Raw genomic sequence first — 27,159 nt, forward strand, 5'->3', positions numbered from 1 at the left:
AATGTATCATTTCACTCCGACTCTTCCATATATTAAGTGCACTGTTGGCAATCATTCCAGGATAGAGAGTTCAGTGCGAGGCTTGTGGCAGAAGCCTCTAAAGACATGACTACAACATTGACTTGCAAGCTCGAGGAGAGACAGGGAAGGGGATATCAATTTGCAACATCTTGGTATGAAACTCAGCTAGTCTCACCTTGACAATAAAACGTTGCACTATATTGGTGTTCTATGAATGAGTTGCGTTGTTCAGTATTAGTTTAATCAAAAGTGCATGCGCACATGCGGGTGTGTGCTTTTCTTTACATATTAATTTTGTGTAAAATGGCTCATACTGAGAGAATGTTGAGTTCATTATTTGTGGAATTAAAAGAGAAACTATTTGCAAGTCGGACTATGAAACAAAATGTGCCTACAAAGATAGGAGATGGACACCACATTTACATGTTAAAATAGTGGATGGAGGAAGACAAAATAAACATTTTCAATTGTTATGATATGAGAAATATCCTTGGCTAACAGGGTGCTGTGAGACAAATAGGGCTAAGTTATATTGTTACCTGTCATCAGTTTGGGGATGAAAATGAGTAGTCGTTATCTTCGTGTGGAGTCTGTCAGAAAAAAGTTTGATGGAAAAGCCGAGAAACATCTACTCCATAAAAAAATATAAGATACCAGTAAGTAAAGAGATTTTTTCAGCCTACCCAGTATTTACACTATTGCTTCGCCAATGGTTAGTACCTAAGTATTAATCCATTTAACTTCTGCCAGATTCACAGCCTTTGAGAGAAAAGATAAGCAAGTACGTTCCAGTAACAGTTAAGAGCATGTAGGATGATTGGCAGTCAGATAAGATATATGTTTCACAGTTCATAGAATACTGATTAGACCAGGCATATATGATATGTTTTATAGAACTCACTTTTTTGTATTGATTGTCAGTCAGTAAGATGAACAGTCCCTTCTTTTCTATCTTATAAAATTTGGGAGCTTCTTATCATATAACTATTGCTGTACAAAGTGTTATGACCGGAATCTTAACAATGTAGGCCTATGTAGTAGGCCTACAGTGATCTTAGGAGAAAATGCTAAAGCAATTCACAGTATCCTTCCATACCGGTACTAATTTATAGAACCATGGTTATATGCAACAGAAACAATCATAGCAGATTTGAGATAACCACTGATCAAAATATTATTGACAGGATTGCAGGGGTAATTTGCTAGGAGACGTCGTTGCACATAGGCCAGTTTTACACTAATTATAAACATCTTTAGCATGACTTGTTCCAGTTTTACACTAATCCTAATCATCTTTAACATGACTTATTCCAGTTTTACACTAATCCTAAACATCTTTAGCATGACTTGTTGCTTGTGGGCCGTCCCAAACCCTGACCTCCACACCTAAGAGTGCCAGTTCTTATATACTCGTCAGTCAAGGCCAACTGTTATAAATAAAAACAATTAACAATAGATATCAGTCATGACAACCTCATAAATATCCTATCAATTGAATAATCGATCTTGCTACGTACTACATAATTCTATTATAACTGATTTTCTTTGCGTTTTTTTTTTTTTACTCAGTCATATTAAACTGAGAAATGGAATAACTTCACAAATGTACACAAGGCACAAATTAATAAATATAGTATATCACGCTTAATAATTTAAATTTACTCAATTCGCATATAAAAAAAATCTGTGGTTCCAAAGAAAAAAATAAATGTCAATTTTTGGAGACAATGAGATTTTGCGATGTGTGTTTAGGGTTGCCAACTCTGGTAAATAAAATTATCGGCGATTTTACACATGCAGCAAATTTGCATGAATAAAATTAAATTCGTATACCAAGTACAGATTCGGCTAAGGAAACAGTTCCTTTTATTGCACTGTATACATACTGGTACTGGTGACCTCTGTTACGAGGAATAAACATTTTTGAGAAAAAACAGTCTTGCTTCAGTGCTCCATATTCACATTTTAAATTACTATTTGGAGCTTGTTGCCACATCTTTAAGAAATTATTTATCTTGTGCTATAAAGTGAGAAAATTCTACACAACTAAATTTAACGTTTTCCATGATAAAAAGTTAAGCTTTTAGTATATCCACATTACAACAATTCTTCTCATCATTCCATAATATGTTATTCATGATACTAAATACATGTGCCACAAACACTATTCTTATTTGTGGAGATTTCTTTGAGACATCTTCATCCTGAAAATATTTATACTGTTTTCCAACACTTGTTAAATGTCCATATTTAACAGAGGAAGAAACCATTTAATAAGCACAGGTCATGAGGGAGTATATCTTCATCTAGTGTAAGTCCTAATGTTTGGTTCAAGAGTTAAAATTTTTCCTACTCTTGATGTAGAACCAACAGATTTTAAGACTGAAAAATGCATGAAAAATTTTCATATCTTTAATTGCATATAAGGTTTCACACCTTCACCCCAGTCAGGATTGCCAGATGTCCTGGTTTTCATATCAAAATCCCCCGTCCCGTTTCAAATCAAGAAGGGACTTAAAAAAAACCTCCTTTATAAAATCAACATCACTTGTATAAATTTATCATTACTTAGTAACTATTTTCGTCCAAATAATTATATTAAATTTAAATGAATTTACTCAGTAATGTAGGTACACATTTAAACTGCTCATAGTATGAGATATGTATTCCATTTCTGCCCTCATGACAGTAAAAGTTAGCTACGACAGTTTGAATATCTTGGTGTCGAGGGGAAAGACTGAATGTGGTTGTGTGGGATTGTAGGATTAGAAGAATTTATGGTACTACCTGACCTTAAAAAATGTGACCTAATTTCGACTTATCGCGCACAATCATTGAGGTTCAATATTATCTGCTAGCTTGTAATTATTAAGATAGTGATCAAGTTCTTTACTTTTGTATGTTTGAGTTTTTCATAACAGCCTATAAAAGCAAGGTGCTAGAATGTCGAGTGAAAGTTATAGTGACATTGACATTCCTTCGAATCCCGGTGATGGCATACAACATTTTGAACTTTTTCCCCAGAGTGTGGAAGAAAATAAAACGACTATGTAACTTTAGAGAATCATGGTTGTCTAGTCTGGATTACATACGGAAAAAATAATATTTTGGCAAGTGTAAAATTTGTGACAGCCAATTCAGTGTTGGTCATGGTGCTTTTTTTTTTACTTGATTTTTAATGATGCTGTATCAACTACTTTGGAAGTTTTGGAAGTAAATCCCGAAAAAAAAAAGTATATGATTATGTTTCGTGACCAGAATGTTGTACAAAATGGAAATATAAAAATTGGAAATTTATCCTTTGAAAGGTGTGAAAGTTCAAATATCTTGAAGCAACAGTAACAAATATAAATGACACTTGGAAGGAAATTAAACGCAGAATAAATATGGGAAATGCCTGTTATTATTTGGTTAGAAGTTTTTATCATCCGGTCAACTCTCAAAAAAGCTGAAAGTTAGAATTTATGAAACAGTTATATTACTGGTTGTTCTGTATGGTTGTGAAACTTGGACTCTCACTTTGAGAGAAGAACGAGGGCTAAGGGTGTTCGAGAATAAGATGCTTAGGAACATATTTGGAGCTAAGAGGGATGAAGTTACAGGAGTATGGAAAAAGTTACACAGTGTAGAACTGCATGCATTGTATTCTTCACCTCACATAATTAGGAATATTAAATCCAGACATTTGAGATGGGCAGGGCATGTAGCAGGTGTGGACGAATCCAGAAATGCATAATATAGAGTGTTAGTTGGGAGACCAGAGGGAAAAGACCTTTGGAAAGGCCGAGATGTATATGGGAGGGTAATATAAAAATGGATTTGAGGGAGGTGGGATATGATGAATAGAGACTGGATTAATCTTGCTCAGGATAGGGACTGATGACAGGCTTATGTGAGGGTGGCATAGAACCTACGGATTCTTTTAAAGCCATTTGTAAGTAAGTAAGTATCAACTACTAGGTTATTTAGCGTTGATGGGATTGGTGATAGCGAGGTGGTATTTGATGAGATGAGGCCAAGGATTCCTGTAGATTTCCTGACATTCGCCTTATGGTTTGGGGAAAACCCTGGAAAAAACCCAGCCAGATGGAATCGAACCCACGCCTGAGCGCAACTCCGGATCGGCAGGCAAGCGCCTTAGCGACTGAGTTACACCAGTGGCTGTGGAGCTATTATGTTTCTAAACATTTAAAAAACGGATGTTGAGTGCTCATCAGAAATCCAAGGCATAAAGAGAAGATAAGCTAAAAAAAAGATTTTTTTTTAAGGGTTGTGTAAATAAAGAAACAGACGAAGCAATGAAGGTGGAACTAAACTTTATGACAACAGAATATAAATGATAACATGAATATTATTTATAATGCTAAAGAATGATAACAGAATATAAATGATAATTTGAATATTTTTGTATCGCTGAAGAACGATTAAAATATAAAATGAAAACTTGAACAAGGCCCAAACTCACAACCTTCGAATCATTAAGCGAGCACTCTACTGCTGGTCTACAAGACGCACATATGGAATAATTCCATAGTTCTGGAACTGCTTCTACAAGCACATGTATCGTGTAACATTGCAATGACCCGAGTGCGGCCACTTTTTTTTTTTTTGACAGCTGTACATCACATTCATTTGTTCTTGCAGCTTTTGTTTTCTATCACTGCCTAGCAACCTGAAACCATTTAAATTTTAACAAATATACAGACTAAGCCAATTGGTTGTAGGCTGAAAACACAGTTTATTTTGAGTACTGGTAATTAAATTTAATTGATTGTCATCAAGACTCTAACAAAATTCTTCCTCTTTAGCTATTATATCTGGGCTTAATGAATCACTCCTTTTTTATTTCATTTTCAAGATTTATTTTTGCTCCTGCTGATACAATTAGTAGTATTATGTACAATGTTTTTCCCTTTTTTCAGGACTAATGTTATTTAACACTGAACTTGAGACACAAATCACTTTTATTGGTGATTTAGGAAGGCATGCATCACCTTGTTAATTGATTTCCCTATTGCTTGGGAAGAAACCAGTCTCACAGCACTCAATATCACCGAATCAACAAATATTTTGAACAAATACGGCACTGTAGATACGCGAAAGATATGGCAAGTATTAAGAGATAAAGCGTTTGAGAACTGGAGCCAGAAAAAACATAAAGGCAAAGGCGTGCTCTTATACCAACAATATACCCCCGGCCAATAAGTGGATCCGGAGTCACAAGGGTCTTTCCTGTAGTGAGTGGAGGGAAGCAATCAAGATGAATGCGAACGTATCAGCTGTGCATAGTGTTCCTGGCAGGTCTTCGGGCAGTAACCTCTGTCGACGTTGCGACAGGGAGGTTGAAACCCTTGCCCATGTCCTGGGGACCTGTCCACATGGTGAACTTCTACGAAATACGCGGCATCATACAGTAAGATCTATAATAGCAACTGCCTTAAGGAACAAAAGTTATTCAGTATATGAAGAAGTACACGGCATATACAGTGAGGGCAGTAATTGAAGAATCGACGTAATTGCATTTAAACCTCCCTCTCTTGAACATCATAGACCCTACTGTGAGATTCGAATCGCACGAACACCAGCCAGAAGAAGTACACGAGGAAAAAAAGAATATATATGAACCTTCCATCAGTTTTTTTGTAAGGACAAGTACTATCTGGAATCCATCGTCATTACGGGACTAATGATAGGAGCCTGTGGGACCATACCCCGGTTCCTAGTCGACTTCTGTAAATCTTTTGTCCTGCATAAAAATATTTTAAGAGATTTAACAATTGCAGCACTCAAAGGCTCAATAGCTATTTTCAGGCATCATACATATGGACCATGACTAATTCGCATCTCCTTGACGTTACTCCGTTCAATATCATGTGTTTCAATATAATTCAAATTGTTATTTTTCCTAACAACAATGTATCACTAAGCCTCAAGGCATTTACTGTATTGTATCATGGTACTCTTTGTCGATGGCAACCTGTAGTGGTTACAGGAAGAAATTCAATAAATAAATATGTTAATAATGCAGAATTGATCACCGAACTATTGATTAAGAGTTATGAAGTTCTAAAACCAGTATACATAAATTATATTTTTCTCAGAGTTCAAGGGGACACTCTCTGTCCTCTTATTAATATTGTACTCTTATGACTTAAAAAAAATACAAATACAGTTTGTGAGTTTTAACATATTTTATCAGCAAATTGAAGAACTGTCCTGTCTGCACCTTTCTTACGTAAATATTTATGTTTATATTAGAATATATTTTACATGTACTTGTATTACTGATATTTGAAATTTTAAAAGTAGTATAATTTTTTGTTCCTGACAGTGTTCCCTACCCCTGATATACAAAATGGCAACAAAGTTTAAAATTTATAAATTTACTATAAGGTTTATTAATACAGAAAAATGGCTCCTTTATGATTAGTTATATATCATAGAAACTATTATTTCTAAGAATTATACTGTCACAATTTGTGGAATCCTGAACAAAAGTAGTAAAAAACACTATATTTAATATGCTAAATATTTTAAGTAGGCATAGGCTACATAATTTTGTTTTCAACTTTAATGTAGCAGCATCATTTTTTCATTTGGTTCGTTCTGTAAGTAAATTTGCAGTATGTGGCTAAGTTTACAAGCAACTTGGTCTCGCTTAATGATCTCTACACATTAGTTCGACCATGTACGATAATATTTACATTTACACGAGTTATATTTTACATGCGCCAATAAGTAATGAATTCAATACATATGGGTACATTTAAGGAACTATTATTTCTTGTAATAGTTTGCTGCAGAGTGTTTTATAGCAGTAGAATTTTAACACACACTATTTGACTCCACTCTTCAACACCTTTCAACAATCAAACACACCCACATAACAGGCAGAGAAGTTCGAGATGATGCCAAGATCTAGTAGGCTCTGAGAATGGTGCGTGAAGCACTGAAACAGCTGTAAGCCGCACAAATCTTACATAATTAACACGAGTAAGTCCGCTAGCTAATCAATTAATTTAAATTTCAGTACAGAGAGTGGGTATATTTATTATTATAGGTATTGTACTTATATTTTTAATTTTATGGTATTTACAAAACCAGAGTGAGTGAGTGAGTGAGTGAGTGAGTGAGTGAGTGAGTGAGTTGAAAGAGAAATGGGTATAAAATGTGATGTCATTGCTGTCTTATAAATAATTTTCATCAAGTGGAAAATTATGCAGGTGCTGAAAGAAGTAAAATCACAGACAAGGAACTACAAGCTTTTACTGAGGAATTACTTAAAAAGGATGTCAACAATGCCGCACAACATATTCAGATCAATTACCAGGGGCACACAAAATCCAGCAGCACAAGTGATGAAGCCCCACAACCGTAAGTATACTAACTCTTGTATAGCAAGAATATATACATTTTTCTTTTAAATTAAGAAAACGTATTTGAAGAACTCGGGTGTAAATAATGATAACCCACATATATAAATCACACACATTTTATCATAAGAAAGTTATCATATTTTTATGCAACAGAGTCCAACCATCTATTAACATATTCACATAATTCTCCAACGAAATAGAAGATAATGTGGCTTGTAGACTGTTTACAACCACAAAACTGTAAATCTCCATTTTGAGACTTATCACTATTTACTCCTGAGGTTTTGAATTATGGCTAGACGTCGAATATGTTAGTTTAGTCAACTGTTCAAAGACAGTAAACCTCGTAAGTGACACCAATAAGTATAACTCATGAGACAACTAAGCCAGGAGATAATGGAGTAGGGTGGCCATAGGGTTGCCAATTTCTTTTGATGAAAATACAGGAGACTAAAGAATCGACAAAATTTCACGAAGAAAATAGACAAGTTATTCTGTTCAATTACTAAAAAACAACTTTATTCTATAAGAGTATTTTGAGATAGATTTTGTCTTGCGTATTAGTTGAAGTCGACTGCAGTTTTCAGTTCTGATTTGATTAGATGTGCCATGCTCATGTTTCGAACATCTGTCCAATTATCGTTCATGAGATAAAACATCCTCTTTGTATGAGCATTACTACTTGGTATGCTTAGAACAAAACTCGCCAGTTTTTTTTCAAATTTATAACATTAGGATGGTTTGATTTTAGACAGGTGAGCACTAAAACCCATTTCTGGCAAGCATTACCTTTTACAAAGACTGCACATTTTAACGCATCTCTTGAACAACAAAATTAACACACAAATCACCGTCATCATCATCATCATCATCATCATCATCCAGAGAAATATGGGAGGGCTGGCAACCTTAGGTGACCAGTTCCTTTCTTCCTCCATTGTATACATAGCTGACTAGTAACATATTACACTACTCAGATTTCAAAACGCCGAATATGTGTATGCAAAATAAATACTGAGATATATATAAAAATGTCAATAAAATTATTGAAATGATATTATTATTATTATTATTATTATTATTATTATTATTATTATTATTATTATTATGGTAGTGGCAGCAATGGCAGTAGCAGTAGTAGTGGTGGTGGTAGTAGTAGTAGTGGTAGTCATGGTAGTAGCAGTAAGTGATATTAGCAGTAGAAGTAGTTTTGTAATGGTAGCAGTAGTGGTAGTAACAGTGATAGTTGTGGTGGCAGTGGCACAGCAATGGAAGAGGTTTTAGGACTGTCCCTCTACAACCCAATTATTCCCGCTTCCTCCATACCTTTTAGATCTCCCACACTCTCGTCATCCATATAAATGAATGAAAGAATAAATAACGTTGGCAATTTTGGGTAGCTAATCATTGTTTGTCCTGTCAGCATGCTGAAGTTACTAACTCTGGTATTCCTCTGTAATCGCGTGCATAGAATTTATTTCTGGGAGGGGGGGGGGGGGAAGAGTTCAATCAGATTTTTGTGCCTCATCATAAAATTATATACAGTACTATACATACCGGTATACAGGTTTGGAAAAAGTTTGGAGAAACAGAATTACATGGAAACAAATTTTTCTTATTCACCTTTCTAAAGGATGCGATGATATGATGAAGAGGAGGAGGATGTGGCAGTGGTGGTGGTGGTGGTGGTGGTGGTGGTGGTGGTGGTGGTGGTGGTGGTGGTGGTACTTCCATGCACTGCTATGACTCGGAACTCTGTGTTAGCATCTCTAAGTATATGATCAAATAGGCTCTAAAGGTGAACCTGATGAAAGATTTATTAGGAGCATCCAGAACTCAGCACAACAATCATGAAAATGATGATAACAAGCTTGTGTAGTTCCTTGAATACGATCGTGTAGTCATCTTACATCGATGGCAATTTGAGAACACTGTCAATTTTACATTTTTTCTTCTCTTCCTACCCCGAAATGGTTTTCTTCAGAAGGGATGCTTCAGCCTGCACACTTTCGATATGACATATGTAGTGTTTGGCAAAGAGTCTTAGAGTATTGATGTCAAGAAAGATAGTTGATTTTGTATCTAGTGAGCCTACAGTACTGTATATACAATAGGGACATTGTCTGTAAATCGGCACTCCAACTCTGTCTTCATAAGACGAGCAATTGGAACACGTTCATAATATTCTTTAAGTGAATGAAGGTCTTCATCCTCGCTAGGCATGAACACATATTCGGCCACATATTCTGTGGAGAAACTTCGTGACTCTGCAGTCCAATTTTCATGGTGATAGACTCTGAATCATCCAGATTTTCTTGAACTCTACAGGCTTAAAGTGATGGGTTTTGACTCCTAATGTGAACAGTCACTGTATCATTAAGAAAACCAAAAGTCGACTTTAGTAGTCTCACGCATACATTAAAGTGGGAGTCCACACCTGTGGAGTAACAGTTAGCGCGTCTAGCCGCAAAACTAGGTGGCCCAGGTTCGATTCCCGGTCGGGACAAGTTACCTGGTTGAGATTTTTTCCGCGGTTTTCCCTCAACCCAATATGAGCAAATGCTGGATAACTTTCGGTGTTGAACACCGGACTCATTTCACCGGCATTATCACCTTCATCTCATTCAGACGCTAAATAACCTAAGCTGTTGATAAAGCGTCGTGAAATAACCTACTAAAATAAAAAAAAAAAATTAAAGTGGGATATTACGGCATTTAAATCCCAGCCAGAGATCACAGATATATTTAAATTCAGATGCCAAATGGTTAAGAACTAGAAAAAGAAAAGTCAACATTTTCAAGAATATGAACATACTTTTTCTCATCTAAGCACTCTGTAATGCTGACAAGAAGGTTTAAAGTCTAAAGAAAATGTAGCAGAGATGATTTCTTCTCACCACGAAGAAGTGTGGGGAGGGGGGGGGACCGTGAGCACCTTAAAGAAGAATGAAACACAAAAATCATGTTTCTTCCTAAATGAAGGGATGCTTTGTTTATTGCAGTGGTATGCTTATATTTCTTGACCTCTGCCCTGTTGCGCCAGGAAAAAGGATAACAAATCTGCCTGTGATGTCACACGATCCAGCCACATGGCTGACGACAATATGCAGTAGTGGGATTTAAGTTACAGTCAGTGCATGCACGCGCAATAGTGGCATAGAATTCGTCGTTATATACAGTATATATATATATTCGGAATAATTATATATATATATATATATAATTATTCCGAATTAAACAGTTTGAGATTCACTTTACAGTAGTATTTTTGTAGTTATTTTTTAACTCGTGGTGGTGAGAGTTTAGTAGCCTATTTTAGAAATATTAATTTTGAAAAAGTGTCTCTGTGTAGTGAATATGGCTGTAATGTTAGAAATCAAACTCACAGGGGAAATTGTTTCCATACAATAGAGATAAATCCCCCAAAGGTATAGACAATGAGTAGAATTTTGTAAAAGAAAAAATATGGTTGGCAGGAGATGGTCAGTATGACTCCTCAGGATTTTCATCGAAATATTTAGTTTACTCTGCCATTGATTTAAATTCTCACACAATAATTGATTTTGAACTTGTTCAAAGGGGCCAGGTGAAAGGAGATTTGGAGAAGGTTGCTTGTAAGAACATGATGAACAGGCTAACAAAACAGGAAACTGTAGAATAAAAGTCTTCCTTTCTGATAGACATACTGTAAAGGTGTAAGGTATCCGTTAAAAACTCAGTTCCAGAAATAGAACATGAATTCGATGTATAGCATTTGTCTAAAAGTTTAATGAAAAAAATTAAAGCCCTAGAAAAAAGTATCGAGAGATGATGGCTTGGAAGTTAGCATAAATAATTATTTATGGCAGGCCGCACAAAATTGTAATGAAAATAGCACAATTTTAATCGATAAATTCACATGGATTCTTCATCATATAAAAAAGAGCATAAATGGCTGGAAAATGGTGAATGGAAATCCTGTGAATATAGTGCATTATTAGAAGATGAGTATAAATAAATATTGTAGATTAAAGGACATCCAAATGCCTATAATGGTCCGAAAAAAATTATTTTAGATAGTACCTTCTTGAAAGATTTGACTCATATTCGACATTATATACATACTAGAAGTTTAGAAAGTTACTATAGCCTTCGTCTCAGATATGCTTCAAAAGGAATACATTTTTCATATAATGGTCTGCAACTTAGATCCATAATTGCAGTGCTGGATCACAATTTCAATTTAAATAAAAGAAAGATACCAGTTGTCAAAAGTCACTACTCCAAATCATCTAGGTTTAAGTAATGAAAAACAAATACCATGCTATGCCATGCCATGAGTTCGTAAACAACACTATTTATTAAATTCTTTTTGCCATAAATGTTTTCTTATAACTTGAGAGCTTTTAGAAATAAAATTTTCTTTTTCATCAATTTCCCCAGAAAGGTAAAATATTTTAATTTATCATCATTCAGGTACTTATATAATCATTGTACGATTTTTCAAGTACACACCAAGAATTATACTGTTGAATTACAGCTGCCCATTGAGTTCTGTAAACTCCAAGGCCCTTGATTTTTTTTTTAAGAATAAAGCATGGCATCTGGTGTACCCATTGGGAAGTGCAAAATTTCTTTTATAGAACTCTTTATCATCTTGTCGAGAATAATAAGGAACTTTTTTAGTATTTTCAGTTTGTTCGAATTTTGAAACTGATAGACCACAGATGGCGTAATGACCTGATTAATGACTGTAATTTCTTGTTCTGGTTTAAGTAGAGGGCTACTGACAAGAGGTTTCAGACTTTCTTTTAGTTCATATGCTGTAATATGCTCTAAAGCTACGAGATACGCATGACTCATCTCCAACAGATGTAATGTAGTAATACATTGTGTCCCAGAATTATTGCTCCTATTTTAGTATGGTTTATTTCGTAAAGTATGTGAGCTGTAGGAAGTTAGTCTCAATAGACAGCTAATATCTCCTAGTTCATTAAGCATATGGCTACCATATGTGCATGTGCTGGCTAATGTTTGAAAATGTCACTGTTAGAAAATGGCGCTATCAAAACCTCAGAGAGCTCTTTCTGTCCTGAATTTCACAGCTCAACATTCTGTTATGACTGCAGAAATATATATATATATATAAAACTTATTTCAGCTTTTTTTTTTTGTACATGTCAAAATGTAAATATCATTTTTGGTTGGATTGCAAAATATACACTGCAACAGTTTTTACTACATATGAATATTATTCCTTTGACCTTGTTAGCAATCTCTCTTTCACTAATGCTGGCAACAACAACCAATGTTAAGCGCATGCACTTGGTGAGACCTGTTCCTACTCTACCCTTCCCTTGACCCTAAGTGAAAAGAGTGAGCGAGAAGCAAGTGTGTTAGTAATCCGGGAATGCATACATAAAAATAAAGTGTCATTATTAGTATAGTGAAATAAATCAAAATGAGTTAGTGTGATTGTATCGTAGAACAGTTATTGAAACAATGATTTGGCAGTAGAAATTACAAAAATTGAAAAAATACATAGGCCTGCCTAATTGAAACAAGGAGACTGACTCCACCTCTAAACAATTTAATTAAAGAAAAAATACTGAGCTACATTTCAGTGTGGAATGTATTCAAGAGATCCTTTGCTTTATTGTTGTAAGAGACTGAGTGCTCTTTTCTACTGGCTGTATGTCTTCTGTTTTCAAATGAATGTAATATATATATATATATATATATATATATATATATATATGGGCACACAAACAGTGAGTGATATAAGTAGTTAACATGTTTTGAAAAAGCGATATGAACTAAGCGCATCAGATATCAGCTCTAAAGTTGTATTTAAGAGAATTGGCAATAGTGCCAGAATCAAAGAATGTTTGAGTTTGGCTTTTAAAGTAAAGGATGAAAAGGTAAAAGAAAATATATACCGGTATATTATGAGCTGTTTGGTTGATACTGTTTGTTTGTTTGTTGGCCGAACAAGAACTTTCGTTTTGCAGTCATGATGAAAGCAGAGTCTGACAACAAAAGTAAATTATACAGAACTTCTTCATCATAGAGCTAAATATGACGAGAGTTATACAGTCATTTGGAAACTACCCCAATGTTTGTTGGAATATCACATGATAATCGGAATGAATATTGGTTGATGCAATTTTACCAGTGGTAATAAACAAAATCAATGAGGGATAAATGAAATTCACTTTGTATCTGTAATAGTTGATGAAGCTCCTGATATATTAAGTTTGTTGGAAATAATATTTGTGATTGTACATCATAATGTGATAAACATTATTATTATTATTTTAATATTCAAGCACTTGACATATTGTCATTCGCCATCTTGCTTCCCAATACAATGTCGTTAAGTTATGACCACAATCACTTAATTTTGCACATTTGGTTAAATGTTCTTTGTTCATGACTGAGCCACTTTCGTGACACAGAGAACACTCTGGAGATGAGAGGATAATATAGATTTGTTTCAGCAAGCAATTCAGAACACGTTCCGAACTAATACCGAACTTCTCTCGATGCATGTGCCAGTTGTGTACGGTGTGAGAACTAGTTCGGAATTTTACATTGTTGGAACGTTTCTTGAACTGTTCTTTCAAAGCCTTAGGAGTTTCTTGTCATATTAAAATTATATTCATCTTCTGAATTTAATGAGTCATAAAATATGTCACTATCACCGTCCAAATCACTCATGATCGACTATTTTTTTATTTTAACATGCCTAATGTCGAAGCATTTTAACCATAACCTCAGATTAAACCATCTGCACATGGTCAACAGTTCAGAATTCCCAGTCCCGCTCTTAATCAAGAACCAATTTCACTCATTCTGAACGAGTTCTGAAGCACATTGAAACAGGGAACTGGGAGTTCATTATCGGTTCGGAATCAGTTCTAGTCTTGTTGGAACACATTGGGCTACTAGGCAGTTCAGAATCGATTCCAAACCGTGCTGGAACAAACCTTATGATAAACATAGTGGGCTATGAAATACTAGTAGTCTGTCGTTGTTGTAAAAACAATAGGAATCACAAATCTCTCAAGTTCTTCCAGGGATCAGCCGTATTGAGAAGCCACATACCTGTAGACTTAGATAAAGATCTAATTCTGCACTAAACAGCAGTGTTCAAAAATATGTAGATGTGTCGATTTCTTAGTTGTAATAATACCAGTATACGTATTGTTATACTTTTTTTAAATTACAGACTGATTGTGATCAGAAGTCAAGCCCTTCAGATCCCAACCATATCAAAGCTGCGCCTATTGTACGATAACTATATTCGTGATGCTGGCATCAATGAATATGTAACTCCTGCAGAACGAGCTGAGGAAAACAGCTTACTGGAAGCTTTCATGGCTACACCTGTGATGAAACACACCATGAACTTCTTGTCAAACAAAGGTACAGAACATAAATAACTTACCTCATTTAATATTACATTATTTTACCTCATTGAGGCCTTGCAAAGCCAAAGGAGTTAAATGCCAAAATTGGGTTTTTGAGAAAATCAATAAAACTGTTTCATGTTATAGAATTTAAATGTACAAGTGCGATCTCTTAGTGGCTGTTGGACTGCTAGGACCAAATTATACACATAACTTTTATAGTTATGCATTAGTGCTTGTACATAGATGTACACAACGTATTTTTTTTTATCATTTTGCAGTGGCGGCCGGTGAGGCATTCTGGTGGTGGTGCCAAAAATGAAAAAAGATTGTACCCTATGCAAATTACCCTAGTGAAATTGATAATCGCAGCTCACATTTACATTATGTTAAATAAAACATTAATTAAACCAGCTATTTTACCAGGTGTACAGTTAATAATGCATCTAGTAACAGTTACAATAACATTTCCGAAACTAATAACGAAATTTACAGATACAGATAATGCAAAACTTTCACAGTATTGTTAGTCAAATACAAATAACTTTTATAACTAGTAAAATTACTGGCAAAACACATGAGAGAAACAGTGATATAGATAATAAACGAACACGTTTGCACTTTATTTAACAGGCCGATGAATCCAAGACAGCGGCCTGAATAACACATGTTCATGTCTTGCACAGATCTCATGTACGTTAACAGAAGCATCAATACTATAGCAACAGTGTAGCGATATTTAGTTGTCGCCAAATAAAACAAAATATTACACAACATTAACAAACAGTTTTACATAATATGAAAAAATATTTATCTTTCTAAAAAGAATTATGACTATCTCTGCATTTAATATAGTTAAATGGATAATACTTTACACATTCAAATCCAAGTTATGTGCTTTAGTTTTGAAATGGCAACATTACATTAACATTTGGCGCGGAACTTTACCTTGTGTTTTCGTGCAAGTCTGCGGTTGATGGTTCCTGCCTAACGTCTCCAACAACCCTGCCATCTAGCGAAATTTCTGCATTACTGTGCTCTAGCGGGTGGAATATTAACTACTGAGTCAAATCGAATTCGGCTCAGTATCTGCCATAAGAAACGTATATAAACTAGAATCAGTAGCCTTTTGTACAGTGTTATATGGACGTAGGCAGTCCACACTGAAGTGGCTCCAATGTTCGGAGAAATGCTGCAAGAGTGCATCCTGTTCTGTGAGCGCTCTCGTTCAGATGAAATACGAATAAAATGTGTAGAAATGAACTATTACAACTGCTTTTTAGGATATTATTTTTTGTTTCTTTCATTGGCGGTGCCATGGCACACTGACACTACCCCAAAAGCCGCCCCTGTCATTTTGGCAAGGCCTAAATTACTTTTAATATTTGGGATAAAAACTGAAGCAATAAACATTCTTGTATACCATGTCCCTTTCAAAACTCTCACATTTTAATTAATCATTGCTGACAAAGTATGCGGAATTATGAAATGAGACTGGTATTAAAAGAAAGAGAAACTCAAAGAATTGTTAATTCTTTTGTTTGGAGTTATTTCATCTGTCACATGTTGGCCAGCAATGACATAAAACAAAATGGCGACTCCGCAGAAACTCAAAGAGTTATTTCATTTGTTTGAAGTAATTCATCTGTCACATGTTGGCTAACAATGGCATAAAACAAAATGGCGACTCTCCAGCAACGTGTACAAACTGTTTTCTGGTATGCAGAGACGGAATCAATAATTACAGTGCAAAGAAATTACCAGAGAGAATATGCAAGAAATGTACCTGATGGGAAAACCATTAAGACATGGTGTGAGAAGTTTTTGGCGACTGGAAGTGTGAACAAATAATCCGGAGGTTCTCATTTACATGTCTCAGAAGAGAAGATTGAAGAAATTAGAGCAGGATTTCAGAGAAGTCCTCAAAAATCAATTCGCCATGCATCTCGGCAGTTCAGTGTGCCGAGATCAACTGTGCATTGAGTGCTTCATAAGCAACTTCGTTTGTATCCCTATAAGGTGCAAGTTATTCAGCAATTAAAACCAGATGACAGACATTCGCTATTGAAATGCTGGATCATATTGACAGGGACTCTCAATTTTTTGGAAACGTCTTGTTTTCAGATGAAGCAACGTTTCATGTATAAGGATCTGGGGTACACAAAATCCACACATCTACTGTGAACATGCTTGAGATAGCCCAAAAGTAAACGTTTGTTGCGGCCTAATGAACAGGATTATCGATCCTTTTTTCTTTCATGAAGAGTCAATAACTGGCCTGGTATACCAAGACATGTTGAAATAGTTCTTGTACCACCAGGTAGCTGATCTGTAACCTCAAGTAATCTTTCAACAAGTCGAAGCCCCCTCACATTGGAGCCAGGATGTTCGGAATTCACTCACAAAAAACCTTTCCAGATCGCTGGATTGGACATGGTAGACCAATTTGGTGGCCACCACGTTCGCCAGACATCACTGGACTTTTTCCTCTAGAGCTGTGTAAAATCCCGTGTGTTGGTGACTCCAGTACAAGATCTTCAAGATTTACGAACCTGTATCTGAGTCATTCCACGTCAAATCGCACAAAATTATACAAATTTTGACCTTCATATTTCTGATTGCGTTTATATTTTTTTTACCAACTCTATGGATCTCATAATCCAACAAGTGTATTTTTATTTCCTCCTAAGTCCACATGTTTTTAAAATATTACATGTTAAAATTCGTTAAAAATGTCGCACAATGCAACATTTAAAGCGTTATATTTCTGACGATATTGATGTTAAAATTTTTTTGAAAAATGCATTTAAAAGCTTAAAGTACTGTCTTTTATTAAATATTTACTAACTAATTTTAATATTATTATTTCAAATATTTTTTTATAATTCAATTTTTAAAACATATACATCAATGTGAAATAGCCCTATTAAAAATCTAAAAAAATGCCTACTAGGTGCATTGAAATATTCTTAATAATTCCAGAAAAAATCAGAATGGGATCTCCAATAGTTTAATGGAAATTTAATTACTTATGACAGAATGTGTAGCGGTCGGCGCAGCAGCAGTGGACGGGAAGCTTTAAAGCGCACTAAGAGGTTATCGGCGCTGGATAATTGACTGAACGTTGCAACATTACACCCAGTACGGATCAAGTTACTCGAGCAAACACTGCTAATTTACTTATTATGATATCTTCAAATAATTGTACATTATGATTTTGAAATGTTTCTTTTCATTCGCATTTTAAATTTTCATTCGCCTACCTTCTTTCTTGAAAGAAAATTGTTTTACTAAATCTTCAGTTTTTGACAACGGAATGAAAGAATATAATTTTAATGTACCAGTTATTGGTTTTAGATTATGGTATCTGGCCTGCAAATTTTCAGTGTGGTTTTTGTGCTTATTGAATGGACAAAATATAAATGACACATTAGAAATGTTTTTTGTGACTAATCAAACAGTTTTTTTTTGTGTTGTTATAGGATCTTGTATAGGCTAACTCTCGTGGCAAGTCTTATATCAGTATCTCCAATGCCAACACATGGACCTTTACCATGCGACATTGCAAAGAAGTGTCATTCAGCACTAATTCCATAATCGTCTTCATGTAAGCAATTATTATTAAAGTCTTTTTTTTTTTTTTTTGTATTGTGAACTTGATCCATTGGAAAAGTAGATGATTTTTTTCATATCGTTGAATTCTTGCTTTAAGAAATTGATTGCTTCGGTTTGAAAAAAGTGAAAGGGATCGGTGTCATGTTTCATGGTTTCTGAGATGACATTACTTTTGTAACGAATTTCTGTATCTCCTTTGAAATATACTACAAAAGGATTTATTTATTTATTTATTTATTTATTTATTTACTTACTTACTTACTTACTTACTTACTTACTTACTTACTTACTTACTTACTTACTTACTTACTTACTTACTTACTTACTTACTTACTTACTTACTTACTTACTTACTTACTTACTTACTTACTTATTTATACAGAATAAAGAATATAATTACAAATAAGAGAAATAGAAATAAAATAATACAATCAATATAAAAAAAGGAGCTGCAGTAGTATTAACAAAATTTGAGACCGAATGAGCAGCGCTCGTGTTCGGTCACAGTTCAGATATAATATTAATAGGCCTATAAGAGAATATAAAATAAAATAAAGTAGGAAGTAAAATTAAAATTGTACTGTATTGTGGCTTGGCATATGTTCCAATGCACACCTTGTATTGAATTTTGTATTACAAATGAATAATTTTCAGAAAAGCCTGCAATAACTATGTAATTTTCAGGTTGTACTTTCTTTGCATTCCATCAAAAATAAAATATGGCTGACTTTTGAATGGATGATGATGCATCTTCTACATGAAAAACTTAACATGCTAGGAAGCCTTTTACTTTTGAAACTTTTCACGGGGTTATCGTTTTGTTGTATCTTTCTTTTCTTGATAGGGGTTTCTATTGACATCAAACTCTTGTTTAATTCCTCAATATTACTGATTTCTAGCACTGTATCCATAGAACTGCTAGAAGAAGTACTGGGATAATCACGTTCTCTGTCCGCACTTTCATTTGATTCATGTTTATTAATATCACAAGAACTACCGGCTTCACATATAATTTCACCTGACCTATGCGGAAATTGATTGATTTTTATGGAACAAATCACATATTTGCACACTCAAAGACTCCTTTAAATTGAGCTTTATCAATAAGTCGCGACTTACGCGTCTTAGTGTACTTTTCTTTTTAAAAGTGTGATTAGGAAGGTAAATGGATTTAAATACTTGTTATATATTACGCGATCTTTACTATCACTCATGTTGTATAGAAGTCACATCACTGCGCGAACTTCAAACCCAAACTGATTATTTTTCTCTCATACCATCTGTTTACTGCCATAAAGTTTACTGCCTTACCCAGTCTTGCTATCATCAAACACTTGGCTATATTAAAGTATAAACTGTGAAGGGCTTCCCCCTGAGCTGACAATAATAAAATAATTTTAGATAAGATATTTACTGTTCCTTAAGGTATTAATCATTTGATGATTAATATGGTGACATCAGATGCAACGGGAAATTTCCACGGGCAGCCTTCTAGCCTATGGTAGCCTATGGCTGCAAGCAGTTCTTTAGCTGGGCATCGCGAGCACGTGCATGCCTCCGGAAAATAAATTGTTAAAAATGTATGGGTGCCGATCCCATATTTATAAATGCAGTAGTTTACAGATAATACATCAGCTAACAAGTCTATATTATTTTCAGATTTTTAACTTGGCTATTTAATATAGTAATTTCGCTTTGAAAAAGAAATGATTAAAAAAATAGGCCAAATTTTTAATTTATTTGTGATAGGCCTAAAGTAATAAAGTGTTGTATTTCGTCTTTCAAATGCTCCAAACCGCAAATCTCAATTATATGTAGACACAAAGTTCCAAGCGAGTTTATGTAACAGTGCGCGCATAATTTGCGTAACTTCAAATATTCATAACTACACAAATAATTAATAATTGTGAAAATAAAAAAATACGAGTCTCCTTATTTGATGTCTGGAATTCATGAAAAAAAATTCGACCATTTCCGAGAAGGTCGTGTTTTATTGCTGTGCGATTTGACGTGGAATGACTCATCTGTGACACATTTGCAACAACATCAATGGACATGTTGGATAGAACGTGGAACGAAATCGAATACAGACTTGATATTATTCATGCTTCCAATAGTGCACATGTAGAGGTGTATTAGTGTGTGACAATGAAAATTCTTTGAGTTTCTCTTTCTTTTAATATTGGTCTCGTTTCATAATTCTGCATACTTCGTTAGCAATGATTAATTAAAATGTGGGAGGTTTGAAAGGGACACATTGTACTATTCCATTGGAACACCGTTTATTTAACACGTTATTGTTTCTTCTTTACCCTCTATTCATATGTTACCTAATTATGTTTCCTTAATTGAATGTGGTTCCTGAAGTTTTGTAATTCAGTGTTGTTCATTAAATACTATTTATATTGTATGGTTAGTGGCGTAGCATCAGATGAGAAAGGGTAGCTATTTCTCCATTTTTTTATCCAGTGGTAGATACTGACTTCATTCCCTGTTCACACAGTTTTTGTTTCCTTGTCTGATTTCAGGCACCTGACTGATCTGCAAGGAAATGAAAATCGAACACACTGTTACTCAGTCCCATTTCCTTTCTTGAAATCAGGTGCCTGTCAGCTGTCCCACACCCACTCTGTCTCCTACTGAGCGCTCATTTGAAAGTTGTCATGTGGTCAGTTGCTGGTTTCTTAAGAGAAAGAGTTTTTGTGTCACTTAGCATTAATTATATTTAGGGCCATTTTCCCCAAATTAACTTAAACCTGTTCGACTTTAGTATTTAGTTTAAAATTGCTTCCATTTTCTTCATAAATGTCTGGCATTCATTTAGTTTAAATGACAGTCCACTCATTTAAACGAATGTTGGCTCTATATGCCGAAGGCTTCGCTTGTCTTGGCTACACTGAAGGAACATCTCAACAGTAAGGTCGATCGGAACTGGCTAATCAGTAACAATTAAACCGAAGGTGCATCATGTAGTTTAAAAAGATTTAATGCTATAATCAAAGTGAATAAAGAAGAAATCCAGCGGTATACTAGCTTCATAGATAGGCCTAATTAAATTATTTACACCCATGTGAAGTGTTGTGTAGCATTATTCAATCCACTATTTCCTTGAATTTCTTGGAAAGCATTGTCGATTCCATTTTTTTCTGATAGGCTACATTGTCTTGACATGTCTTGTGACATTTGCATTATCTCATGGAATGTGTGAATCCATTTTAATATAAAAATTAATTTCCTTTATCATTATTCCTTTCCCTCTGAAAATCATCTTTCTCATGAATTTTAAGAAAACAACTTCCAGCTTTTAACAAGTTCGGTAACACACCAAATTAGGTCTCCCTGCTCTACAAGGACTTTGGTAATTATAAAATATATTTTCTCTCCAGCTATTTTCTTATACTTTAGAAAATAAATACAATGCATATTTCATATATTTAATTACTTTCTGTCATTAAAATCCGATATTAATATAATAATATAATTATGTAAGCGCATATATATTTCAACTTGTAACTGTAATTAAAATGAAGTGGAATTTTTATACATTGTGATCGCACTATAATAAAATATTTATGTACCGTTACTAATATTTTATAGAACACAATTACAGTATTCATGTCATCAGTGGCAAAGTGCTGCTTTGGAGTTAAACTAGTTGAGTACCGTAAAGTGGGGTGACTTTGAACGCCGAGGTGACTTTCAACAGTAATTTTGCGCCTTTCTAAATTAAATGCTGTACCCAATTGCGAAAGAACTGAATTAGTTTATTGACAACTTAAACAGTTTTATCCCAATTGGGTACAGCATTTAATTTAGAAAGGCGCAAAATTACTGTTCAAAGTCACCTCGGCGTTCAAAGTCACCCCTCTTTACGGTACCGGTATCACTGCCTTGAATGAGATCAGGTCTGTCATAATATGCTTGTATGAAAAACAAGCACAGTACAAGGTCATCTCATCAACATGTCTTATCTTGTATGGAAGTGAAGGTAAAATATACACAGACGTTTTACACAAAAAATAAAGCTTTACTTCTTGCGTTTATGACAAATGTCTAATGAAATGTAATAATAATAATAATAATAATAATAATAATAATAATAATAATAATAATAATAATAATGATTTATTTTAGCTGGCAGAGTTAAGGCCGTAAGGCCTTCTCTTCCACTCAACCAGCAAAAAGTGTATATACTGTACATATGCATGAACTTACAAAGAATTCAACAATTTGATTTAGATGAGAGTTACATGTATACAAGAGTTATTTACGAATTAAACAACAAAATACTATGAACTATTAATTAAACACTGAAATAAACTGTGTAGCAGAATTAAACTAAAATACATAGAATGTTAATATATTTCAAATGATATTAGATAATAGAAAGAGATTATTATGAGACAATTTTGAAAATGCAGCACAATCAGGATGATGTCTAAAGAAAAAAGCAACAGTGTAGTCAGTAATATTTTAAATCAGTATGATTGGAGTGAAATGCTAATAAGGTTATCTTTTAAGCTGTTCTTAAAGGTGTTTGTTGTCTTGCAGCCCCTAATACTTTGTGACAAGGAATTCCAATGACGCGAGGTGGATATTGTAAAAGATGAGGAATAACAAGATGTTCTATGAAGAGGTATATTTAGCGTGCCACAGATAAGTGATCTGGTATTTATGTCGTGGTTAGAGTATAGATAAGAGAAACGAGACGAAAGGTAATTTGGTGTTGAGGTGTGCAGAATTCGAAAGAGTAAAGACAAAGAGTGTAAAGTTCTGCATTCTTTAAGTCGGAGCCACGAGAGACTTGCGAAGGACGGTGATATGTGATCATATCGTCGGATGTTGCACATGTATCTGACGCACATATTCTGAGCTCGCTGTAACTTGACTGACAGTTCAGAACTTAGATCACTTAACAAAACGTCACAATAATCGAAGTGCGGCATTACTAGGGTTTGTACTAGGGTAAGTTTTAGTTGCTGGGGCAAGAAGTTTCTCAAGCGACTCAAAGAGTGAAAGGAGGAACAGATTTTTTTTATCGTTTCTTTAACTTGAAAATTCCAACTTAGATTATTATCAAAAAAGAAGCCAAGATTTTTTACGACAGATGAATAAGGGATTAGCGTGTTGTTAAGGGTAACAACTGAAAGATTACTGTTATTAAGGGAGTTAACTAAACGCTTATGTCCAATAATTATGGCTTGAGTCTTACTTGGATTAAGTGCGAGTCCGAAATTGGCCGCCCAAGTGGAGACAGTGGCTAGGTCACAATTTAACTTGTCACTCGATTCATTGATCGTATTGGGTCTGGAATGTATGTAAAGTTGTAGGTCGTCGGCATAGAGGTGATATCGGCAATACTGTAAGTTCTTTGATACGTCATTAATGTAGATAGAGAAAAGTAGTGGTCCTAATACGGAGCCCTGCGGCACTCCTGCCTTTGTGTATCGCCATTGGGAGAATTGATTATCAAGTGAAACACACTGTTGGCGGTCCCGTAGGTAGGAGTCCATCCAGCTCAAGGTATTGTCTGACAGGTGCAAAGCCTTCATCTTTGCAAGAAGCAAGTCGATATCAACAGAACCAAAGGCATTGCTGAAATCGAGAAGAGTTAGTGCCATTACTTCACCCCTATCCATAGCTTCACGGATGTCCTCAGTCACTTTAAGTAGGGCTGTAGTAGTGCTGTGTCCATGCCTAAAACCCGATTGGTAGTCATCGAGGAGTTTGTGTTCGTCGAGATAGTTCGTAAGTTGTCCGTGTACAATATGTTCTAATGCTTTTGAAAGAGTGGGAAGAATTGATATCGGTCTGTATTGGTTTACTGTAGAAGGTGTGTTAGATTTAGTAAAGGTTTCACTAATGCCATTTTCCAGAGTGAGGGGTAGGACCCAGTCATAATAGATGCATTGAATATATGGGTGACGGTCGGCAGGATCACATCTATTATTTTATACAGGAGAGTGATATTTATATTGTCTACACCTTGGGTTTTAGATTTCATACGTCGCAGCGTCTTTATTACGTCAGTCGGGTTAATGTATTTAAAGAAGAATTTATCCCATACAGGTTGGGGGTAAGATCTGAGAAATTCAAGAGTCTCTTGTTTATGTAATGGTTCAGGTGGAGCAGTGACGAAATGTTCATTTAGACTATTGAGTGACAAGTTGATATTATCTACCGGAGGCTTTGCTTTTGTTAGACCCAGGTTATTAAGGTTACGCCACAATTCTCTCGCACTGACCGAAGGTAAAATAAGGGAATGTGCATGGCGTAATTTAACATTTCTTACTGCTTGATTACATTTATTTCTTAAAACTTTGTAAGTATTAAAATCTAATTCGTCCTTGCTCCGTCTGTATTTACGATAAGCAGTGTCTCTGTTTGTCATGAGTAATTTTATGGCATCGCACATCCAAGGCGCAGGGCGTCTACCAACTCGTCTGGTTTTCAAGGGTGCGTGTTTATCGTATAACTGAATTACTAGGTCGTTAAATTTTTCGATTTTGTCGTCAATGTCTGGTAAATTCCACACTTCAGTCCAAGGCAGGCTAAGTGCATCGTTGATTAATTCATCATGCTCAATATGCTTCAAGTCACGGTATGATGTGATGTGAGGTTTATATTTTGGACAATACAAGGAATATTCTAGAAAGATTATGTCGTGTGCTGAGATACCAGGCGCTGGTAGTTGTCCATTCGTTAATGCTAGCTGAGGATTAGTCGTGGCAATAATGTCAAGAAGTGTCTCCGATTCCTCGGTGTGGTGGGTAGCTGCGGAAGGAAGGATGGATATATTGTAAGACTCAAACATGTTCTTAAGTTGAACTGTAGCGTAATTACTTGAATTTAATAAGTTTGTATTGAAATCGCCTAAAATAACAGTATGGTCATAGTGAGGCACAAGATTAAGCAAAGGTGTTTCAAGATCACTTAAGAATCCTGATTTAGGGGGTTTGTATACAACTCCAAGGAGGCACTTTTTGTTGCTTGCACCGACTTCGATGAATAGATATTCAGGATGTTCTAAGACTTCATTTGAAGACTGGTAGACAATTTTAAACGGTAAGTCCGATCGCACATATATCGCAACACCACCTTCGCGTTTACCAATTCGGTCATTTCTACAGAGGGTGTAATTATCTAAACTTACTAGAGAAGATGATAGGGAAGGCTTCAACCACGTTTCAGAGATAAGAATAGCGTGAAGAGACAAAGGAGAGAAAATAGACTGAACTTCATTGAAATGACAGAGAAGGCTTTGAGAATTTATGTGGGCTACTTTTAAAGTGTTAGGATGCGAGCTGAAAGACGATTTTAACAGGGCACTGGTCGAAGGAGCAGGTAGTGGGTTAGGGGTGGCTGGGGTGGGTGGGGGTGAGGCTGTGGAAGGGAATTCAGAAAAGTGAAAGTCATTTGTGTGAGGGGCTGCAGACAGCGAGTCATTCACCTCGATGCAGTCAATACTGACAACTTACAGAAACTAAATTAATATAAACTAATAGTAATGCAATAATGACAGAGATTAATAATAATATTTATATGATAACAGTAATAGTGAATATTGCAATCCTACCACTAAAAATTGAATTACGAACTAAGAAAATGTGGTAGTGTATGATGTTATGACCTAGTGCTTGCATATTAACTACGGCAGATCAGAAGCTTTTACAATTGTACTAAAACAACAGTAACATGGAGTTATAAATGAAATAGTACCTATGAATAAACTGAGATATACAATTATTATAATTAATAATTATTCAATATTTGATTTAACACAAATATAATATGGTAGGTCCATACATAGCGTTCCGTCTATACAGGGTTAGTTAAAAGTCCCGGACCACCTAAATATCTTTTGAAGCATGTGGTTCAGTGACTTGAAACTTTGTATGTTGGGATAACCATATACTAAGAACTCAATAATGGTATTACCGAGTTTTTTCTACTTTCGGTTTAACCGGAAGTAACTCCAACTCTCTTATTTTAAATGGAACACCCAATATATTTTTTTACTTTTGAATAGTGCTCATTAAGAGCTTTTCAAAAAGTACCCACACTTGATACTTCTGTGCAAATGTAGTGTTGCTAAGTAAAAAAAAAAGCAGATAAGTGTATAGAATATTAAAATAATAAAATACTCCTTCCTTAACAAAAACAAAACAAAGCTAGCTCACCTTCTAAATTCTGTGTTCAAACTGGTAGCTCCCAGCTGCTTGACAGTGTGTCAGTCGATCATAGAAACCATTTAAGGAATGATTTAATAAGGCTTTAGGAATATCTTGCACCACTTCCATTATTCGATGCTCCAGATCTTCTAAGTTGTTGGGTCTTTCTCGATATACTACTGACTTCAAATGGCCCCACAAAAAGAAATCCAAAGAGCGACAAATCGAGGGATCTTGCTGGCCACTTTATGTGACATCTTCTACCAATCCATCATTGTGGAAAAACCTGGTCTAAATGCTCACGAACATTCTATCCATAGTGAACTGGAAATAGATGTCATCTCTGGGTAGACGATAGTTGGCTGGATGTGAAAATAAGTTTTCGATGGCCGGTACTACTTGATTTTGGAGCAAATCCAAGTATCTATTAGAATTTAGCGTTTCTCTAAAGAAGAAAGAACCAATAATATGGCCACCAATCGTACCACTCCAAACATTAAGTTACTGCATGTGGTTCTCCTCCATTCACTGTGGATTTACATCTGACCAGTATCGGCAATTGTGCCTGTTGACTAATTCATTCAG

General features: G+C 35.1%; 1 protein-coding gene across 2 annotated transcripts in view; it reads left to right on the forward strand.

The window, feature by feature from the left end:
- Positions 1-27,159, forward strand: part of LOC138705064 (endoribonuclease CG2145-like) — a 517,688-nt gene that overhangs the window by 466,825 nt on the left and 23,704 nt on the right. For both annotated transcript variants that reach the window (XM_069833657.1, XM_069833658.1), the window contains exons 2-3: positions 7,245-7,395; positions 14,608-14,804. In XM_069833657.1, the coding sequence (XP_069689758.1) occupies positions 7,245-7,395; positions 14,608-14,804 (348 nt within the window). The remainder of the gene's footprint in view (positions 1-7,244; positions 7,396-14,607; positions 14,805-27,159) is intronic.

The sequence above is a fragment of the Periplaneta americana genome, chromosome 8, assembly GCF_040183065.1.
Source record: "Periplaneta americana isolate PAMFEO1 chromosome 8, P.americana_PAMFEO1_priV1, whole genome shotgun sequence".
In the NCBI taxonomy this organism is placed as follows: Eukaryota; Metazoa; Arthropoda; class Insecta; order Blattodea; family Blattidae; genus Periplaneta; species Periplaneta americana.